At 40.9% G+C, this 19440-nt stretch overlaps 1 protein-coding gene across 4 annotated transcripts in view; it reads right to left on the reverse strand.

Moving 5' to 3' along the window:
• plppr1 (phospholipid phosphatase related 1) overlaps window positions 1-19440 on the reverse strand; it is a 136190-nt gene that overhangs the window by 49760 nt on the left and 66990 nt on the right. For all 4 annotated transcript variants that reach the window (XR_010017896.1, XM_063047652.1, XM_063047650.1 and 1 more), the window contains exon 3: window positions 8617-8805. Coding sequence is in view for 3 of the 4 variants with exons in the window: in XM_063047652.1 (XP_062903722.1) it covers window positions 8617-8805 (189 nt within the window). In the remaining variant the exon portion in view is untranslated. The remainder of the gene's footprint in view (window positions 1-8616; window positions 8806-19440) is intronic.

Raw genomic sequence — 19440 nt, forward strand, 5'->3', positions numbered from 1 at the left:
GTTTACCTTCACAACTGTGCTTCTGCAAAGATTCCTTAATGAATGTTCCATTCTGCTGGTGAACCTGTGATACCGAGAGACGGAAATAACTCCCAAGGATACTAACAATGACAACTCTAACTCAAGTAGTTAACTTTCTGAGATGGCCAGAGGTTTCCAGAAATTGTACGTTCATCTCTTGGTGACAGGCTGTGAAAAATTATATTGGGGCTTTTTGGTTTCAAGTATATGTTTACTCGTAAAGATACCAAAAAAATGATAAAATTGTCTTCTTGGGGGATGGCAAAGAATCAGTCAGTTGGGAAATAAAGTGACTCTTTCTTTTCCTGTTGCCATTTAAAGTAGGGGTATGAATGTAGGGCAAATGGTAATGGGAACACAGTCTGGCCTGGTCCATCATTCAGTTGGAATAACTGAAACTCAAAAGATCCTGACTCCCCACCACAATGTCATCTCTTGACCCCCTCAATTCCTCAACCCTGGTGCTTGAATCCCCCCGATCCATGAATTCTGACACCCTTACTCCGTATGTCCCTGACACCACAACCCATCACTACATTCACAACTCTTAAACTTCTGTTTTCCTACCAATCTCTGATTACTCCATCCCAGATCTCCAATTTTCCCACAGCCACCCTCATACCCCCTCCAATTTTCTACTCCACCCACCTTTTCCAAACCTTTTTAAAGCCCAGACCTCAAATTCCCTCACCCTTGATTAATTTGAATCCCCACCAACACAGATATCCCATTTCCAATTCAACCTCCTCTCAAATAGCTGAATACTCCTCCCAACCTTTTGCCCTCATAATCACTTCCACTTTGTGACCCAATCACTTCACATCTTCTCCCATACTGGACAGATCCCCCTGGATTTAATTTCCATTGTACATACAGGGAAGCTGGACTTCAGTGTTTACGTGTTCTCTGTCCACTCTAATCTCCTCATGACACAAAATGAAATACGTATCAGTCTCATCTCCTATATCATTTTTATAATTTCAAAATCAGAATCTGAATCAGAATCAGGTTTATTCTCACCGGCATGTGACATGAAATTAGCAGCTGCAGTTCAATGCAATACATAATCCAGAAGAGCAAAAAATAATAAACGAAAATTTTAAAAATTATACGAAATAAACAAATAAATCAATTACAGTATACGTATATCGAATAGATTTTTTAAAAATCATGCAAAAAACAGAAATACTGTATATTAAAAAAAGTGAGGTGGTACCAAGGATTCAATGTCCATTTAGGAATCGAAAGGCAGAGGGAAGAAGATGTTCCTGAATCACTGAGTGTGTGCCTTCAGGTTTCTGTACCTCCTATCTGATGGTAACAGTGAGAAAAGGCCATGCTCTGGGTTCTGGAGGTCCTTAATAATGGATGCTGCCTTTCTGAGACACCGCTCCCTGAAGATGTCCTGGGTACTTTGTAGGCTAGTACCCAAGATGGAGCTGACTAGATTTACAAACTTCTGCAGCTTCTTTTGGTCCTGTGCAGTAGCTCATCCATACCAGACAGTGATGCAGCCTGTCAGGATGCTCTCCACAGTACAACTATAGAAGTTTTTGAGTTTATTTGTTGACATGCCAAATCTCTTCAAACTCTTAATGAAATATAGCCGCTGTCTTCCCTACTTTATAACTACATCAATATGTTGGGACCAGGTTAGATCCTTAGAGATCTTGACACTCAGGAACTTGAAACTGCTCAGTCTCTCCACTTATGATCCCTCTATGAGGATTGTTGTGTGTTCTCCTTGTCTTACCCTTCCTGAAGTCCACAATCAGCTCTTTTGTCTTAATGATTTTGAGTGCCAGGTTGTTGCTGCGACACCATTCCACTAGTTGGCATATCTCACTCCTGTACGCCCTCTCGTCACCACCTGAGATTCTACCAACAATGGTTGTATTGTCAGCAAATTTATAGATGGTAATTTTCAATATAAGCTGCAGCCATTCTTTCTTGTGTGGAGAAGGAAGCAGCAAATCTATAAATATAGGATTAGAAACTGAATTTCATCCATTTTTGCCACACTAAGCCACCATAACATTTAGAATTAAAGGCTGTATTCTGAAATGATTACACAACTGGCCAAAGAGATCAATAAAACTCTGAAGAGATGCTTCACATGAAGTAAAATGTGCTAAGACTGAGCCAGCACAATTCCCAGTACAACATCACTCGGTTTAGCACATCACTCAACCGCTCACTCTAATGATCTCTGACCCTGTACTCCACCAACTCTGTGACCCATGCACTGGTTGATGGGTTGTGCAGCAGACAGCACACAAGCGTGGAGAATCTGTAGTAACTGGGTGTACTGTAGGGTGTCTCTGAGAGACTGTACAGTCTGGAGAATCAGGAAATAACTACATCTTCTGCTGTGGCTCTGGTACTCGCATTGCTCTCACTTTATCGATGCACAGTGGCAGTGGTCAGAGAGAGCACTGCTGGTCCCCAAAAATGTTTGACAGCTTGTCCTCCACGAGGACAAAGGAGCGCCATGGTGGCATTGGGGTTAGTGCAATGCTATTACAACTTGGGGCTTCCTGGAGTCTGGAGTTCAATTCTGGCACCATCTCCAAGACATACCGGTTAATAGGTTAATTGGTTATTGAAAATTGTCCTGTGATTAAGCTAAGGATAAATTTATATATATATATATATATATATATATATATATAGATTATGGATACATAGATACATATAGACAGACAGATAGATCGATAAATCAATAAATGGAGAGAATTTCCTTGAAACAAGGCATTTTCCATGAAGAGACTGCAGTTACTGGAAATTTGGAGCCACACACAAAGGAGCTGGAGGAACTCAATGGATCAGGCAGCATTTATGGATTGAAGCGGCCAGTCAAAGTTTCATGTCAAGACCTTACTGTCACGATCCTGATCAGTTATTCCCTGGTTCCCCTTAAATTTCCTTTGCGTCACTATCAGGACCATTGACTCCTTGTTTTCTTTTAATTCATTGTTTCCCCATGTTATGGGCTCTGTAATTAAAGGCACTTGATTCTCAGCTGAACGGTCAGTATATAGTGTCGGGCTTACAGCTGCTCGGGACTAGGCTGTCACCAACATCACCTCACGTCACTGAAGCAAGTGCCGGAGCGAGCTAAGTCACATCGCTGGAGCAAGTCAAGTCTTCTTCCCGAAGCGAGTGCCAGTAAGTCGCCTCTCCTCGCTGGAGCTAGCCGGTCAAGTTACTGCGCCTGAGGGAGCCACTAAGCTACCGCACCAGAGCGGGTCCGTCAAGTTAACCCGCTGGAGTGAGTCTAGAGCCACTGTCTGTAGTTCCGGGGCCAAGTCAAGAGCTCGCCACTACTTGGAGCCACTTTGTGCCAAGATAAAGAACTGTCTATCGTTGTGTGGTTTTGTCTCTTCGCGTCCTTGTCTCAGCTGGGTAGGTCCAACCGTTTGCCGCTACTTTCAGTTGGGAACTGTCTCTTTGTGTCCTGGCCTCCGCAGGGTAGGTCCGGCCATTTGCCACTACCCTGAGTTGGGAACAGTCTCTTCATGTCCTCGTCTCCGCTGGGTAGGTCCGGCCGTATGCCACTACCTTGAGTGGAGAACTGTCTCTTCGTGTTCTGTGTTCTGTGTCCTGTATCCAAGGAAGAGTCCCGGCTCTGTGTCCTGCGTCCAAGAAGAGTCCTGGCTCTGTGTCTCATATCCAAGGAAGGGTCCCGGCTCTGTGTTCCGAAGTTCCGAGTTCCGAGATCCAAGTCCAAGTCCGGGTCCCAAGTTCCAAGTCCCAGTCCAAGTCCAAGACCGGGTTCCAAGTCCCAGGCCAAGTCCAAGTCCGGGTCCCGAGTCCCAGGCCAAGTCCAGGCCCTGAGTCCCAGTCTAAGTCCAGGGTCTGAGCCCAAATCCAGCCATGCATATTCCAGCTTCCACTTTATTCATTCCTTGATGTCTCTCTGTACAATCCTTGCTTCCCTGCTTTCCTAGTAACTGTTAATAAACTCTATTTTTGTTAATGCTACAAAACGCATTTGTGTCCTGCATTTGTGCCCACCCGTGCTCCGCACTTGTGACGCTTACATCATTACCATTAGGAAGCTCTTCTGGTGGTCCATAACCATAATGAAAATGTGGAAACTTTCCTGTCGAGGAGAAGTCTGTTGTTTTTAAGAGTGCCTCCTTGTAGGCACAAGTGCAGACAATGGCTGTTTGCCCTCTGCAATGCAGGCAGGACACAATGCTTTAGATGTTACCTGCTGGGCACTAACTCTAAAGTAGACAATTATTTTCCCCATGAAACTTGAGTCCAGCTGATGTCTCTGAGGCAGTGTTGAGGGGCAAACTGTATCGTTACCTTGACCTCCATGGTGTAATGGGCAGAGAACTTGCCATATCACTCAGTGATTCCAGCCTAGGAAAACTGACCCAGGGAAAGCACTGTTTATCAGACAGGCTCAGGTACGATACCATGATGGAATCTCTATGCTTCCTTATTCTGCTCTTCACAGATGGCATATATTTGTTTGCTGCCTTGAGTTCCCCCAGCACTGGTGGCTGGTCGTTATCATACTGTGCCTCCAGTAATGAAATGCTATCAGCAATCTCACCAGTGAGTCACCAATTAAACAGCTGTGAAAGACAATAATCCCTGTTTAGATTATGAAGACATGTAGTCCTCTTTTATTGTCATTTAGCAATGTATGCATTAAGAAATGATATATTATTTCCTCCGGTGCGATATCACAGAAACACAGGACAGACCAAGACTGAAAAAACTGACAAAATCACATAATTATAACATATAGTTACAACAGTGCACAATAGCATAACTTGATGAAGAAGTCCATGAGCACAGTAAAGTTCAAAGTTTCTCAAATGTCCCACATCTCACGCAGACGGGAGAAGGAAGAAAAACTCTCCCTGCCATTCCGACCACAATCCGACTCTGAATCATCCGAAAACTTCGAGCTCTGATCAGCTCTCCAACACCGAGTACTGAGCGCCATCTCTGTCCGAACGATTCAACCTCCTTCTCGGTCGCGAAAAGCAGGCAAGGCCGGGGATTTTGAGGCCTACCCTCCGAAAGATTCCCGACCACACAGTAACGACAGCAGCGAACGGGCGTTTCAGAAATTTCTCCAGATGTTCCTCTGTGCTTTCACGTCCATTCTCCATCAAATCAGAATTGTCCACGGCCCCTATTTAACAGATACGATACCATTTTTCACCGGAGGTCTGCGCACACGCAGGCGTGCCGCCAACTCCTCCTCCCGCCTGTTTGTTTCAGCATACTCTGTGGGCTTTGCAAACAAGTCTCTCAATGCCAGCAGTGTGTACTTAACTAATAGTAAAAGCAACAATGTACTGTGAGCTGCTTCCAACTCTGCTGGGATTGGTCTACAGTGGCTGGCTATTGCAGTCTGAAGCTCCAGTTTGTATTGATAAGGGCAGAAAATGGTGTTGCACTCGGACTGATGGTATAGGATGTCCATCTGTCACCGCAATGTTTTAAGACCATAAGACATAGCAGTAGAATTAGGCCATTTGGCCCACTGAGTCTTCACTGCCATTCAATCATGGCTGAATCCTTTTTTCCCCTCCTCAGCCCCACTCCCTGGCCTTCTCCCTGTAACCTTTGATGCCATGTCTAATGAAGAACCTATCAAGCTCTGCCTTAAATACACCCAATGACCTGGCCTCCGCAGATGCCTGTGGTAACAAATTCCACAAATTTACCACCCTCTGGCTAAAGAAATTTCTCCCTATCTGTCTCTGTTTTATATGGACGCTCCTCTATCCTGAGGCTGTGCCCTTTTGTCCTAGACTCCCCCATCATGGGAAACATCTTTTCCACATCTACTCTGCCTAGGCCTTTCAACATTCGAAAGGTTTCAATGAGATCCCCCACTCATCCTTCTAAATTCCAGCGAGGACAGACCCTCATCACTGACTCTACTTGCAAGTTAACCTTTAGGATGTTCTGCACAAGGTCTCCCAAGTTTCTTTGCATCTCAGATTATTGGATTTTTTTCCTGGTTTAGAAAATAGTCTGCAAATTTATTTCTACTACCAAAGTGCATGACCATGCATTTTCCAACATTGTATTTCATGTGCCATTTTAGGGGACAAGATTCTCTTAATCTGTCTAAGTCCTTCCACAGCCTACCTGTTTCCTCAACACTACCTGCTGTTCCATCAATCTTCGTATCATCTGCAAACTTGGCTACAAAGCCATCTATTCCATCATCCAAATCATTGACATACAGCATAAAAAGAAGTGATCTCAACACCCTTGCAGAACACCACTAGTCACCGGCAGCCAACCAGAAAAGGATCCTTTTATTCCCACTCGCTGCCTCCTACCAATCAGCCAAGGCTCTAACCATGCCAGAACTTTCCTGTAATACCATGGGCTCTTAACTTAGTAAGCAGCCTCACATGTGGAACCTTGTCAAAGGCCTTCTGAAAATCCAAATATACACCTTCCACTACATCCCCTTTATCTATCCTTCATGTAATCTCCTTAAAGAATTCCAACAGGTTCGTCAGGCAAAATTTTCCCTTAAGAAAACCTTGTTACATGATTGTTAATGCCAGCTGTGCATGGAAGCACTTAGTTCAATTTCATAATAGTTGTAATTTTACCTAGTAATTATGGGAAGTGTGTCTAGTGTGTTTTAACTGGGCTTCTGCCTGATTTGCACAAACAAGAGTTAGGTCACATAGCTTTTAGACCCTGGTCTTCCAAAATATTTCTAAAGTTAAAAAGAAGGGCGATAGACCTTCTGGAAAATGTCATCATTCTGGGAGTGAAAACAATTGCTTCACCTTTTCATCAGATACTTTAATTAGCTCAGCAATAACACCGGACAACAATTTTTTTTCATAAGTTTTGCTTCCTCAGGATTTTTTTGCTTTTGTTTATGATAGACCACTTGAAAGCTGAACACAAATATAACTTCAGATTACTTGTATCATGTAGGAGTTTGGAAAACCAAAAAAATTAATTTTTATTGAATATAGTGCATTTAATTGCATAACTGTGCTGATTTGACTCTGCATTAGTTCAACTGAGCTAAAAAAAGTTTTTTGATGATTTTCATTTGCACTCAGTGCCTGGAGCTCCTTGCTTCACTGTCCAACAATAATCAGCCAGCATTGATGGATTCCATTTGCTCTGATACCCCTTCTCCATGACCTTTTACCATGCTTGTCACTGACAGTGCCAAGATTTGCAGGGAAGAAGTCTAAATGGAATGCAGAAATGAATCTTAAGTGACATGTTGTACTTCATGGTTTTGTATGCTTGAAGCATGTTGTCAACCAGCTGCAGGTAGTTTGGTGCTCCGCAGTTGCCAAGAGAATTTTCAACATCATCCTTGAATGCCTTCCATGCGATTTTCCCCAGTCCCACCAGAAGTTCTTTAAATTGCCTATCATTGATGACCGTTTGATCTATGGACCAACAAAAATGTGTTCCTTGATTTTGGCATTAGCTATTCTGGGAAACCCCATCTGTCTCAAATATCAAAATACTTCATGGAAATTTATGGACTTTATAGAACCTCTCCTGCCATGCAGCATCCAACCTGCCTAAGCATGCCAGGGCATGCCTGGACAAAGGTAGAAAACTTCTCAGCTTACATTATAGGCATATTTTAATTGACTTGAATTATGAATTGAAATAACAAATAGAGGTGATGTTTTTAAAAACCGGTGTGTGATAGGGAAACTTCATGGTGGTTTTCATGAACAGCAGCCCAAAATCGATAAGATACACCCAAAAGTGTTCAGGAAGCAAAATCTTTGCTGTCCAGTGTGATGGTTCCAATATGGAGAGAAATGACTGAGAGTCTTTCACTGGAAAGACTGATCTCACAGAGCTGTTGTACTTAGCTGGTATCTATGATTTTGATTGATTGGGCTAATGCATAAATGACAATGGAGAAAGCTTAAAATTGTAGAAAAGTAAATAAGAATCAATTTTTAAATTTGCTGTACATTCAAATTAAAACATGGTGAATTTCTAGATTACAAGACACAAGGTGAATCCACTTCTCTCTACCTGTCTGTCACTAGTACCAAGTACACTGTTCACATATAGTAAAAGGCAAATAGGTGTGAGAATATGAGGGAGTGACAGAAACGTCGAATGGAATGTTACTTCAGTGAAACCACTGAGGTTTCATTACAGTCACAGAGCAGCAGCTAGCTTATCAGAGAGTGACATAAAAGCACAAGCATGCGAACAAAAACACCAGCTACACACAGAGTTAGCTATGGAAGGATGGTAGCATAATTTTTCATTTTAAGCTGAATTTCAAACCATAATTCAATGCATTACCAAAACTAGTTTAGGAAATTTTCCAGGAAATCTTTAAAAAAATTATATGGATACACCAAGGTTATGAGCTGTGCTCTGAACTGAAATAATTTCCAAAGGGTATAACATTCTAGTGAGTCATCCGTAAAGAGGAAGAGAAATGAGAAAGAGGGTTGAGCAGAGATGGGTGACAGAGGTACGGTTCTGCAGGAAGAGGTGTTTGAGGGTAGGAAGGAAACTCAAAGTGACAAGTAGGGAGAGTTTGAGAGGAATTATACAGCACTTATCAGTGTAGTTTATGTTACTTACAACAATGGTAGGAACTGCTGCCAGCACACAGTACAGGACGATTGGGGGGATGAAGCTGTCTTCTTCTGGTCCTGGGTAGGGTTTCATTAAGTCAGCATCCTGGCAGAAGAACCCTTGGACGTGCACCTCGAAGGTGTCTGTACACTCAAAGTAATAGGCGAGCAGTACGGTCCCAGCCATTATGACGAGCTGAAAGTACAGCATAGTTAATATAGAGGGGTGCTGTCATCACTCCTGGTTCCTCAGATGCTGTGGTCCCATAGTGCAAGCTCCCTACAGCAACCCAGTGATGCTTCCATATCTGAGTGATATGCTCTCTCTTTGATCCAGCCCTTATATAAACCTTCTGGCAGATGACACAAATGAATGTTTCATACGGAACCGGGGGCCGGGCAAGGGAACTGATGATTTCAGTAGCTGCTTTGTCAGAAGGCACAGCAGTGTCACTAATGATTAAGTGATCAAAGTTGACTACAAAAGCAATGTGTCCTCAAGTTAAACATTAAAATATGCTCTATTTTTATCTACCCCATCTGTTTCCAGTGACATTATGGTTGGCAAATTCTCGTCAAGTTCTCCACATTTCGAGGGTAACTAAAATGTGCTGTAATATCAACCAGCTGCAACTCACTCCCAAAAATCAACCTCAGTTACATGCAAACAGGCTAAAGTCCTGGGAAGTATGGGTAAGACAGTTCAGCACACTGCAATATTTATCTTCAAAAATCACAAATGATTATTGAGTAAAGTTTCACTAGATTCTAGCAGGGTTTAAGGGGCAGTACCTAGCCTAATTTTGCAAATTAAAATTGACATTTGCTTTACTTGCTGGGAAACTAAAATGGAAACAAATACTCAGCAGATCAAACAGCATCTGAAGAACAAAAAACTGATAATATTTTAGGTCAGTTCTGACAGAGTCTTTGAGCCAAAATGCTAATTCTGCTTCACCTGGCATTAGCACTAGTTGACTGCATACTTTTTCCAGAATTTCCTGGAGCTTAATTTTTCCTAATTTTAGAACATCTTCTTTGAGAATTATTTTCTCCACAATTGGAACTACAAAATCGCACAGAATAGAAAATGTATTAAAAAAATGTCATTTGGCACAACAAATCTCTGCTGCTCAGAGGAAAATTAAAGGATTAAAATACAAAATGAACATGTCAGCTCAAGGACTGAGATTCACCACAAGGGCAACAAGGCCATCTTTTCAAGTGATATGAGGAATTGGCAATAGATGCAGGCTTTACTTGACAGTCACAAATCTAATAGATGAATGAAAAAGTTATCTTTCTGCCTGCCTTTTCACTTGGAAGTGTTCAAGGTATATAAGAAATAGACAGAAGGCACAGATTTCAAGCTGCTTACTCCTACCTGGAAAGTGAAACTTAGAAGAACTTACTAAGTTTGTGAGAATCAGCAAATGTTTCTCACACACAGCCATCAACTTCACTCTGACAGAACTTAGATTCATTCCTGGAAAGCAACAGGAGCTGCTTAATATATACCTAATTTAGCAGTAGAACAGTATAATGCCTATACTAAACTGTAACATCATCCTACCCTACTATGAGGAAAGATAAGAGAGGAGCAGTACATTCCCTTTGACTATGTAGACTAGTGACACAGCAATGCAGAGTTACTTTAGTCAATCAGCTTATGTCTCAGCAAAAACAAACCCATTAGCTTTGACAAACATGAACAAATCTGCAGATGCTGGAAATCCAAAGCAACACAGACAAAATGCTGGAGGAACTCAACAGGCTAGGCAAGATCAGTGGAAAACCAAAGGAACATGTTCCAGGCCTACACCAGCATCGCTCCCCAACTCTTCCTATGCTACATCGATGACTGCTTTGGTGCAACTTCTTAAGCAACTCCTTTGTTCACTCGTCCCTCCCCACTGATCTCCCTCTTGGCACTTATCCTTGCAAGTGGAACAAGTGCTACACCTGCCTTTACACCTCTTCTCTCACTACCATTCAGGTCCCCAAACAGTCTTCCAGATGAGGCAACACTTCATCTACAAATCTGCTGGGATCAGCTACTGTATCCAGTGCTCCCAATGTGGCCCCCCCGGTATATCAGTGAAACCCGATGTAGATTGGGAAACCGCTTCGCCAAGCAGTTTGGCTCCACCCGCCACAAAAAACAGAATCTCCCAGTGACAACCCATTTCAATTCTAGTTCCCATTCCCTGTTCCGACATGTCAGTCCATTGCCTCCTCTACTGCTATGATGAAGCCACACTCAGGTTGGAGGAATAACACCTTATATTCCATCTGGGTAGCTTCAACTGATGCCCTGAATATCAATTTCTCGAACTTCCAATCCTTGCCCCTCCTTCACCATTCCCATTCCAGTTTCCCTCTCTCAACTTATCTCCTTCCCTGCCCATCATCTCCCTTTGGTGCTCCTCCCCTTCCTTTTCTTCCAATGTCTTTTGTCCTCTCCAATCAGATCCCCCCTTTATCTCTTTCACCAATCATCTGCCCAGCTCTTTATTTCACCCCTCCTCCCCCCGTTTTCACCTATTACCTACCGCTGTGTATTTCTTCCTTCCTTCCCCCACCTTCTTTCTCTGACTTCTCCACTTCCTTTCTAATCTTGTTGAAGGGTCTTGGCCCAAAATGTCAACTGTTTACTCTTTTCCATAGATGCTGCCTGGCCTGCTGAGCTCATTAGCTTTGACTCTTGTCTAGGTTTCTACTGCTGGCATTGTGCACTGTGATAACATTAATCGATAACCTCATTATGAAAGCACTTTAGACAACAACCACCATAAAATGATAGAATGTAAAGGCAACAAGAAGGAATGAAAATGGAATTAGCTAAAAATGAACTGGCAGATTATTTCAAAAAATCAGGCAAGATGTCAAGGCAGACATTTTAGGGATATTTCAAAAAACATAGAATGGATACCTTCCAGTAAGAAAGAAACTTGCAAAGCAATTTAACTTTATGTCTTTGCTAACTTACATGTCTATCAATCATCCCACAGACATTACAACATAGAAGCTGACCAACAAATCCCAATGAAGTTCCAAGTAAAATTCACAAGTTAATAGGAAAAGTTGAAGATAATATAAATATATAAAAAACATATAATTCCGAAAGTACAAGGGCAGGTCAAAAGATAGGGCGGAATATAAAGAAAACAGCAAAATAAAACTAAAAGAGCAAAAGGAAAAAAAAATGAATATACAATAAAGCTTGGCAGAAACGTCAAATACAGAAAGAGTTTCTGAAGATGTTTCAAAAAGAGTTAAAGTAAGTGTTAGTCTCAGAGGAGTGATTATAGGGAATTAAGAAATGGAAGCGAGCAATGGTTGATCAATTGATAGGTATTTTAGAGAGGTATCCTTACTCTTCCTACAGAGGATACAAGTCACAACCCAGAAATTGTAAATCTAGAAATGGATCAGAGAAATTGCACTAGGACAGTAGAACACGCAATTTCAAAGTGCTTGGATTGATAAATCTTTTCTTCCTGATGAACTTCCTGAAGAAACAACTACTGAGATAGTAGATACATTGCTATTAATTTTCTAAAATTCCATTAGATTGTAAAATAGCATATGTAAATAATTTATTCAAAAAAGGACAGAGACTGAAAGCAGTCAGCTGAACATCTGTCTGAAAGACAATGTTGGAAGTTATTACTACAGTGTTATAGCAGGACACTTAGAAAATAAATCATGGGAATTAGGCAAAGTCAGCATGGTTAGTGAAAGGAAATTTTGTCTGATGAAGTAATTGTAGTTCTTTGAAGAAGTAACATGTAGCATGGATGAAGGATAACCAGTTTTAGGCATTTGTTAAGGTGCCACACCAAAAGGTTACTGTGGGAGACCAAAAAAAAAACATGTAATGTAGGTAGTAACATACTGGCATCAATAGAAGGTTAGCTGTCTGACAGAAAATAGAGAATAAGCATAAATGAGTCTTGAGACACAAAAGAGAGAAGATATTGAAATCTGCTTAAGGAACTGAGTAGGTCCAACAGCATCTGTGAAGAGTAAAGAACTTATCTATGTTTCAAGTCGAAACCTTGTATCAGCACCCTATGCATTATCCTGATGTAAGGCTTTGAACAGAAACATTGACAGTTACTTCCCCCACAGTTGCTTGCTGAACTTGCTGAGTTCTCCAGAAGATTGTTTGTTGCTCCATGGATGAGCCTTTTCTTGATTGGCAAGTGTGGTGTGCCACAAGGAGAGAGACCAGAATCAGAATCAGAATCAGAATCAGGTTTATTATCACTGGCATGTGACGTGAAATTTGTTAACTTAGCAGCAGCAGTTCAATGCAATGCATAATCTAGCAGAGAGAGAGAGAGAGAGAGAGAGAGAGAAATAATAATAATTAATAAAATAAAACATAATAAATAAACAAGTAAATCAATTACATATATTGAATAGATTATTTTTAAAATGTGCAAAAACAGAAATACTGTATATTAAAAAAAGTGAGGTAGTGTCCAAAGCTTCAAAGTCCATTTAGGAATCGGATGGCATAAGGGGAGAGGGCCTCAACTTTTATCATTTACATAAATGATTTGGATGAAGGCACCGACGTATGATTGCTGAATTTGCTGATGTCAGAAAAGTCAGTTGGAGAGGGGAGGGGATATAAAGAGTCTACAAAGATTTATAGATAGGTCAAGAGGGAGGGTAAATTAAATATAATGTTGGGAAATGGTTCATTGCCTAGTTGGAACAAATACAAAAATGAGTACATTATCTAAGTGGAGAGGTATTTCAGATTATTTTATTCACAGAAAGAGTGACTGAAGCATATAAGGTCCTTGAGGGCCTTGTCAGGATGCGTGTGCTGAGGACGTTTCTTCTTGCAGGAATCTGGAAAACAAGGTATCCCTATTTAAAAATCAGGGGTCATCTATCTAAGAAAAGATGAAGTAGAGTACAATGTTATTTTCTTAGTTCGGAGTCTTTGGAACTCTTCCTTTAAAAGTAGGTTGCTTGAATATTTTTAAGACAGTAATAGATGGATAATCGATCAGAAAGGAGAATGAAAGGCTACCAGGAGTAGAAAGGAATGCAAAGTTGAGATAGCAATCAAATCAACAATGATCTTATGAAATGGTGGGGGCATGGTTGCCTAATTGAGGTCCTGCCTCTAATTTATGTGTTTGTTAATTTATATCCCATCATCCACATGATAAGAAAAGACTCACCAGAAGCTGGCCAACAAATCCCAAGCAAGTTCCAAGTAAGACTCTTAACTTGTTAAAAAGCTTAGAGGTTCATAATTTATATTGCCTGCATTTCTAAGCACCTTTGGGAAAACGGGCCATAAATAAAGGATAGTTTAAAAATAAGAAACCATAAATAAGTGAAAACTTTACAGAGAACATGAATGTCACATTGGATTTTGTACTTTCGAATAAGAATCAGAATCAGGTTTAATATCACTGGCATATGTCATGAAATTTGTTGTTTTGTGGCAGCAGTACATTGCAATACATAATAATAAAGCAAACGTTTTGAAGGTGCCCTCAGTGTTACAGAGGCTAGTGCTCATGATGGAGCTGGATGAGTTTACAACTTTCTGCAGCTTTTTCCAAAACTATGCAGTGAGCCATCTATACTAGATGATAATTCAGCCATATAGAATGCTCTCCACGCTACATCTATATAAATTTGTGAGTGTCATTCGTGACAAAACAAGTCTCCTCAAACTCAAATGAAATATAGCTGCTGTCATACCTTCTTTGTAATTGCATCAATATGTTGGGCCCAGGATAGATCTTCAGAGATGCTGACACCCAGAAACTTTGAACGCATTTACACTGAAGAGCAAGAAGGGCTTTCAAAGTGACCATCTCTCATACATTTCCCCAGTAGTTACCTCAGTAGTGGCTCCGTGCTGCTTTTAAAAAACTAAACCACTTACTCTTCAGAGGTCATGTCTTACTTCAAGTCACAAGGAGGATTAATGGATAGTGAAGCCCCGATGCAAAGGCACTTCCACTCATCACATCTCCAAGGTCACACTGACATTCTACCCTATCTTTTATCCAGTGGAAGGCTCTGCTGACATCGTACACTTCAATCCTCAATTTAAACGGGCACTATTTGTAACCTGCCATACTTGAAGCCACTGCACTTTGAAACCATTCTTTCCTCTGCCTCTTGTTATTCTTTCTGCAAATGTCAGCTCCTCATAGGGTAATTCCATCAATCCGATTCCTTGGCTTATTCTTCAGAATCCTAAAAACTATTTTCCCACAAGTACCTAATCAAATTCACTTCTGGAAGTCCTGAGTAATTCAATTTCTACCACCTTTACCACCATTGGGGTCCAAATCATTACTATATCAGCAATAAATTAGTTTTCATTATATGTTATTTGTATCTTTTTCCATCAGGTTAAACCTCTGTTCATACTCATGACACAACCCGTTTCACTCTAATCCATCAGGTTTATGCTGTCTATCAGAACATTCCTATCAGACCAATTACTTGTAACACACACAAAATGATGGAGATACTCAGCAGGCCAGGCAGCGTCTATGGTAAAAAGCACAGCCGATGTTTCAGGCCGAAACTCTTCGGCAAGACAGTTATTTGTAACCTATTTTTTTTTTGCATGCCCCTCAACACCACACCCTGTTCTGGTGAAGGTTATAGGACCAGAGGATGTTCACTTTTTCTTTGGCCATAAATGCTGCCTGACTAGCTGAGATTCTTTTCCCCATCATTTTCTGTCCTTATTTCAGATTTCCAACGTCTGCATATTTTAATTTGAATTTTTAACATCCTAAAGCGTTGCAATGTAAGGAAAATGGCAGCCATTTTTTACATAGCAAGTTCTTATGTTATATTGAGCAAGTAATGCTTCAGAGATTTCAACTGGTGGATAATTATTAGCCAGATACTGGAAACAATTCTGCTGTTTCTTTTTCGTAGTGGTGCCATGAGCACTTTTTGTCTACTTCTGAGACTTAACAGTTATATTTTCTCACCTTTTGGAAGGTGCCTGTGATAGTGGAACACTCCTCACACAGTACCAGGAAGACTGGTATTATGTGCTCAGAGATGGTCTAATGGAAGATAAAGTATCCACCTCTGCACTCAGAGGTAAGGGTCAAAGCTGGCACTGGCTGAGTCCAATTGTATAAAATCTCATATGGACTGTTCATCTCCAAAGGGAGCTTTCTTCCATGTATTACAAAACAGCTTTTTTCTCCCCTGGAATGTATTCGTTCCCAACATTCGATGTATATCAAGAGTGCAACATTGATAGATTGAAATGACCATCACAAACTCAGGTTAAGGTATGGTACATCAATTAACTCTTTCACTGCACATTACCATTGCATGTTTACATCTTTGAAGTGACAGGCGTGGGTAGCTCACTCCTGAAATCAGCTGGTTAATCACTATTGACCGAGGAAGAGGAGTCAGTCTCAACAACATCCTCATAAATCTCCTTTACACACTTTGCAAATTAATAGCGCCTTTCCTACAGCACGGTGACTAAAACTGAACACAGAATTCCAGCAGCCCACGATGATGCTATGATTTCAGTCTCTAAGGCTGACGTGAATAAATCCTTCAGGAAAGTGAAACCACGGAAAGCATCTAGCCCAGACAGGGTCGTTGGCTGAGTACAAAAGACCTATAGTGATCATCTGGCTGGAGCGTTCACCAATATCTTTAACCTCTCGCTTTGGCAGTCTGAAGTACTTACTGCTTCAAGCAGGCTTCATTTGTACCAGTGCCTAAGAAGAACATGGTAACCTACCTTAATGACTATCATTCAGTTGCTCTTCCACCCACTGTAATGAAGTGTTTTGAGAAGTTGGTAATGAAATAACTCCTGCCTGAAAAGTGACTTGGTTCCACTTCGGTTTGCTTGCCATCATAACAGATCAACAGCAGATGCAATTTAATTGGCTCTTCACTCAACCCTGGAACATCTAGACAGTGAAGATGCATACATCAGGGTGATCCTCATTGATTACAGTTTGCCGTTCAATGCTATCATCCCCTCAAAACTAATTAGTAAGCTTCAAGACCTAGGCCTCAATATCTCCTTGTGCAGCTGGATCCTTTATTTCCTTACTTGCAGACCCCAGTCAGTTTGCATTGGCAGCAACGTCTCCTCTATCAGCACAGGTGCACCACAAGGATTGTGCTTAGCTCCCTGCTCTACGCGCTTCACTCTTATGACTGTGCAGCTATATAGAGCTCCAATGCCATATTTAAATTTGCTACTGACACCAGTGTCATTGGCCAAACCAAAGGTGATGATGAATCAACATATAGGAGGGAGATTGAGGAGTGGTGTCACAACAACACCCTCTCACTCAATGACTATTGACCTCAGGAGGATAAAACTGGAGTACCATGAGCCAGGACTTACCAGGGTATCAGAGGTAAAGAGGCTCATCAACTTTAAATTCTTTGATGTTATCATTTAAGAGCATCTGTTCAGGGCCCAGCATATGAATGCCATTACAAAGAAAGCACATCAGCACTTCTACTTCCCTAGAAGTTTGCAAAGATTCAGCATGTCATCTAAAACTTTGACAAACTTCTACAGATGTGTGATGGAGAGTATTCTGACTGGTTGCATCACACATCTAGTATGGAAATACCAATGCCATTGATTGGAAAAGCCTATAAAAAGTTATGGATATAGCGCAGTGCATCACAGGTAAAGCTCTCCCCACAACTACATGGAGCGCTGTCACAGGAAAGCAGCATCCATCATCAAGGACCCCCACCACCCAGGCCATACTCTCTTCTCGGTACAGCACTGCCATCAAGAAGAAGGTACAGGAGTCTCACAAGTTTCTGGAACATTTATTACTCCCACCATAAGGCTTTTCTCTCCCTTCACTCTCCCAGTTTCACCTATCACCTGTCACCTTGTAATCCTTCCTTCCTTCCCCCCAACTTCTTACTCTAAAGCCTTCCCTTCTTTTCCAGTCCTGGAGAAGGGTCTTGGCCTGAAACATTGACTATTTACTCTTTCTCATAGATGCTGCCTAACCTGCAAAGTTCCTCCAGCAATTTGTGCATGCGGCTCTTGAACCAGAGCGGATAACTTCACTCGCCCCATTACTAAACATTTCCACAACCTATAGATTTATCTTCTAGCGCCCTTCATCTCATGTTCTTGATTTTTATTTTTTATTATTATTATTACGTTTATTCTCTCTCTTTTTGTATTTTCACAGTTCGTTGTCCTTTGCACATTGGTTGCTTGCCTGTCCTATTGAGTGTGGTCTTTCATTGTGTTTTTTATATTTACTGTGAATGCCCCTGAGAAAATGAATCTTAGGGTTGTATATGGCGAGTTATATGTACATTGATAATATATTTACTTTGAACTTTGAAAGTGCAATATCCTATCGAACTGCAACATTACATTCCCAACTTCTATATTCAGTGCCATGACTGACAAATGCCAGTGTGACAAAAGCTTTCCTCAATACTCCGTTTACCCGTGACACCACTTTCAGAGAGGCATGCACTTGTACTTATAGGTCACCCTGATCTACAAAATATTCAAGAGCCATACTATTCACTGTGAAAGTCCTACCCTTCTTTGTCTTCCCAAAAAGTAATACATTTTTTATCAACAGATATTCATTCCTTTACAGCCATCCAACTTACTTTGTCTTTGGAGTACATGTGTTTGATTCGTAAATATTGTAATTAATAGCACTCTCTACTCATGGGATTACACAGCATGAAAATAGTGTTTAACCCAGCTTTGTTGATTTACAATATTTCGTTTGGCAATGTATTTCCCAGGAACGTATCCTTTTTCACAGATCAATGAACAGCTCTTATAATACTAGTCAATTGGCTGGTTTATTGATTGATCCTAAGGATTTTGTTGAGGCAATTATAACATTTTAAAAATGTTGATCTATTTAAAAGATGTTTGTCATACTATTTGGAAAGGGAACAAGATACCACATCCACTTCAATACCGCTCTCAAAGTCTCAAGGTCAATTCAAGCCTCAGAGTTGCCAATGCAATTTGATAGAAGCAAGCTGGGAATATCAGGCAACATACATCAAATTTGCTGGTGAACGCAGCAGGCCAAGCAGCATCTATAGGAAGAGGTGCAGTCGACGTTTCAGGCCGAGACCCTTCGTCAGGACTAACGTTTGGGAATATCAGGAATGTTTCATGTGCCCATTCAATAATCCAGAGATGAGAGACCAAGGACAAGAATGGCATATTATATGTGGTAGAAAGAATGAGGCACTGGCACTGAGAAGGGGGATAGCAAACATGATTTTATTGGAGTCACACTGAGTAAGCAAGAAATGGTTGCAAGAGGAAGAACTAGCATCAGAATAAATAGGATAATGTGAGCTGATGGGGTGGATAACGTTGAAAATGTTGCAGCAAAGCCAAATTGAGGTTGTGGCATTATTTAATCCCCTTCTAGACTCTTTCCATCTGAACCATTGAACATAATCCACATTTTTTTGCTTTGAATTTATTAATGCACCTTTTAATGCATCTCCAGTACTCATCATTGAATTTCACATGTTAACATGTTTAAGTTTCCTCATCAATAATGTCATGTTGACCAGCTGCATTTATGAAGTCCATTAGCATAGTAAAACATCACAACACTCCTCCTTAAGTGTATCTTATTGATCCCAAAATGTCTGAACTAAGAGAATACACAACAATGGGAAACTACGAAATCAGAACTTCAGACTTCTGCGCTTTGTTTTGACAATTTACAACTCGAAACAGTAAACTGATAAACCACGGCAAATATTTCTTAGTCAAATAATTTACATCAGAGTTTGCCAGTCC

Source organism: Mobula hypostoma, chromosome 5 (genome assembly GCF_963921235.1).
Source record: "Mobula hypostoma chromosome 5, sMobHyp1.1, whole genome shotgun sequence".
Classification (NCBI taxonomy): domain Eukaryota; kingdom Metazoa; phylum Chordata; class Chondrichthyes; order Myliobatiformes; family Myliobatidae; genus Mobula; species Mobula hypostoma.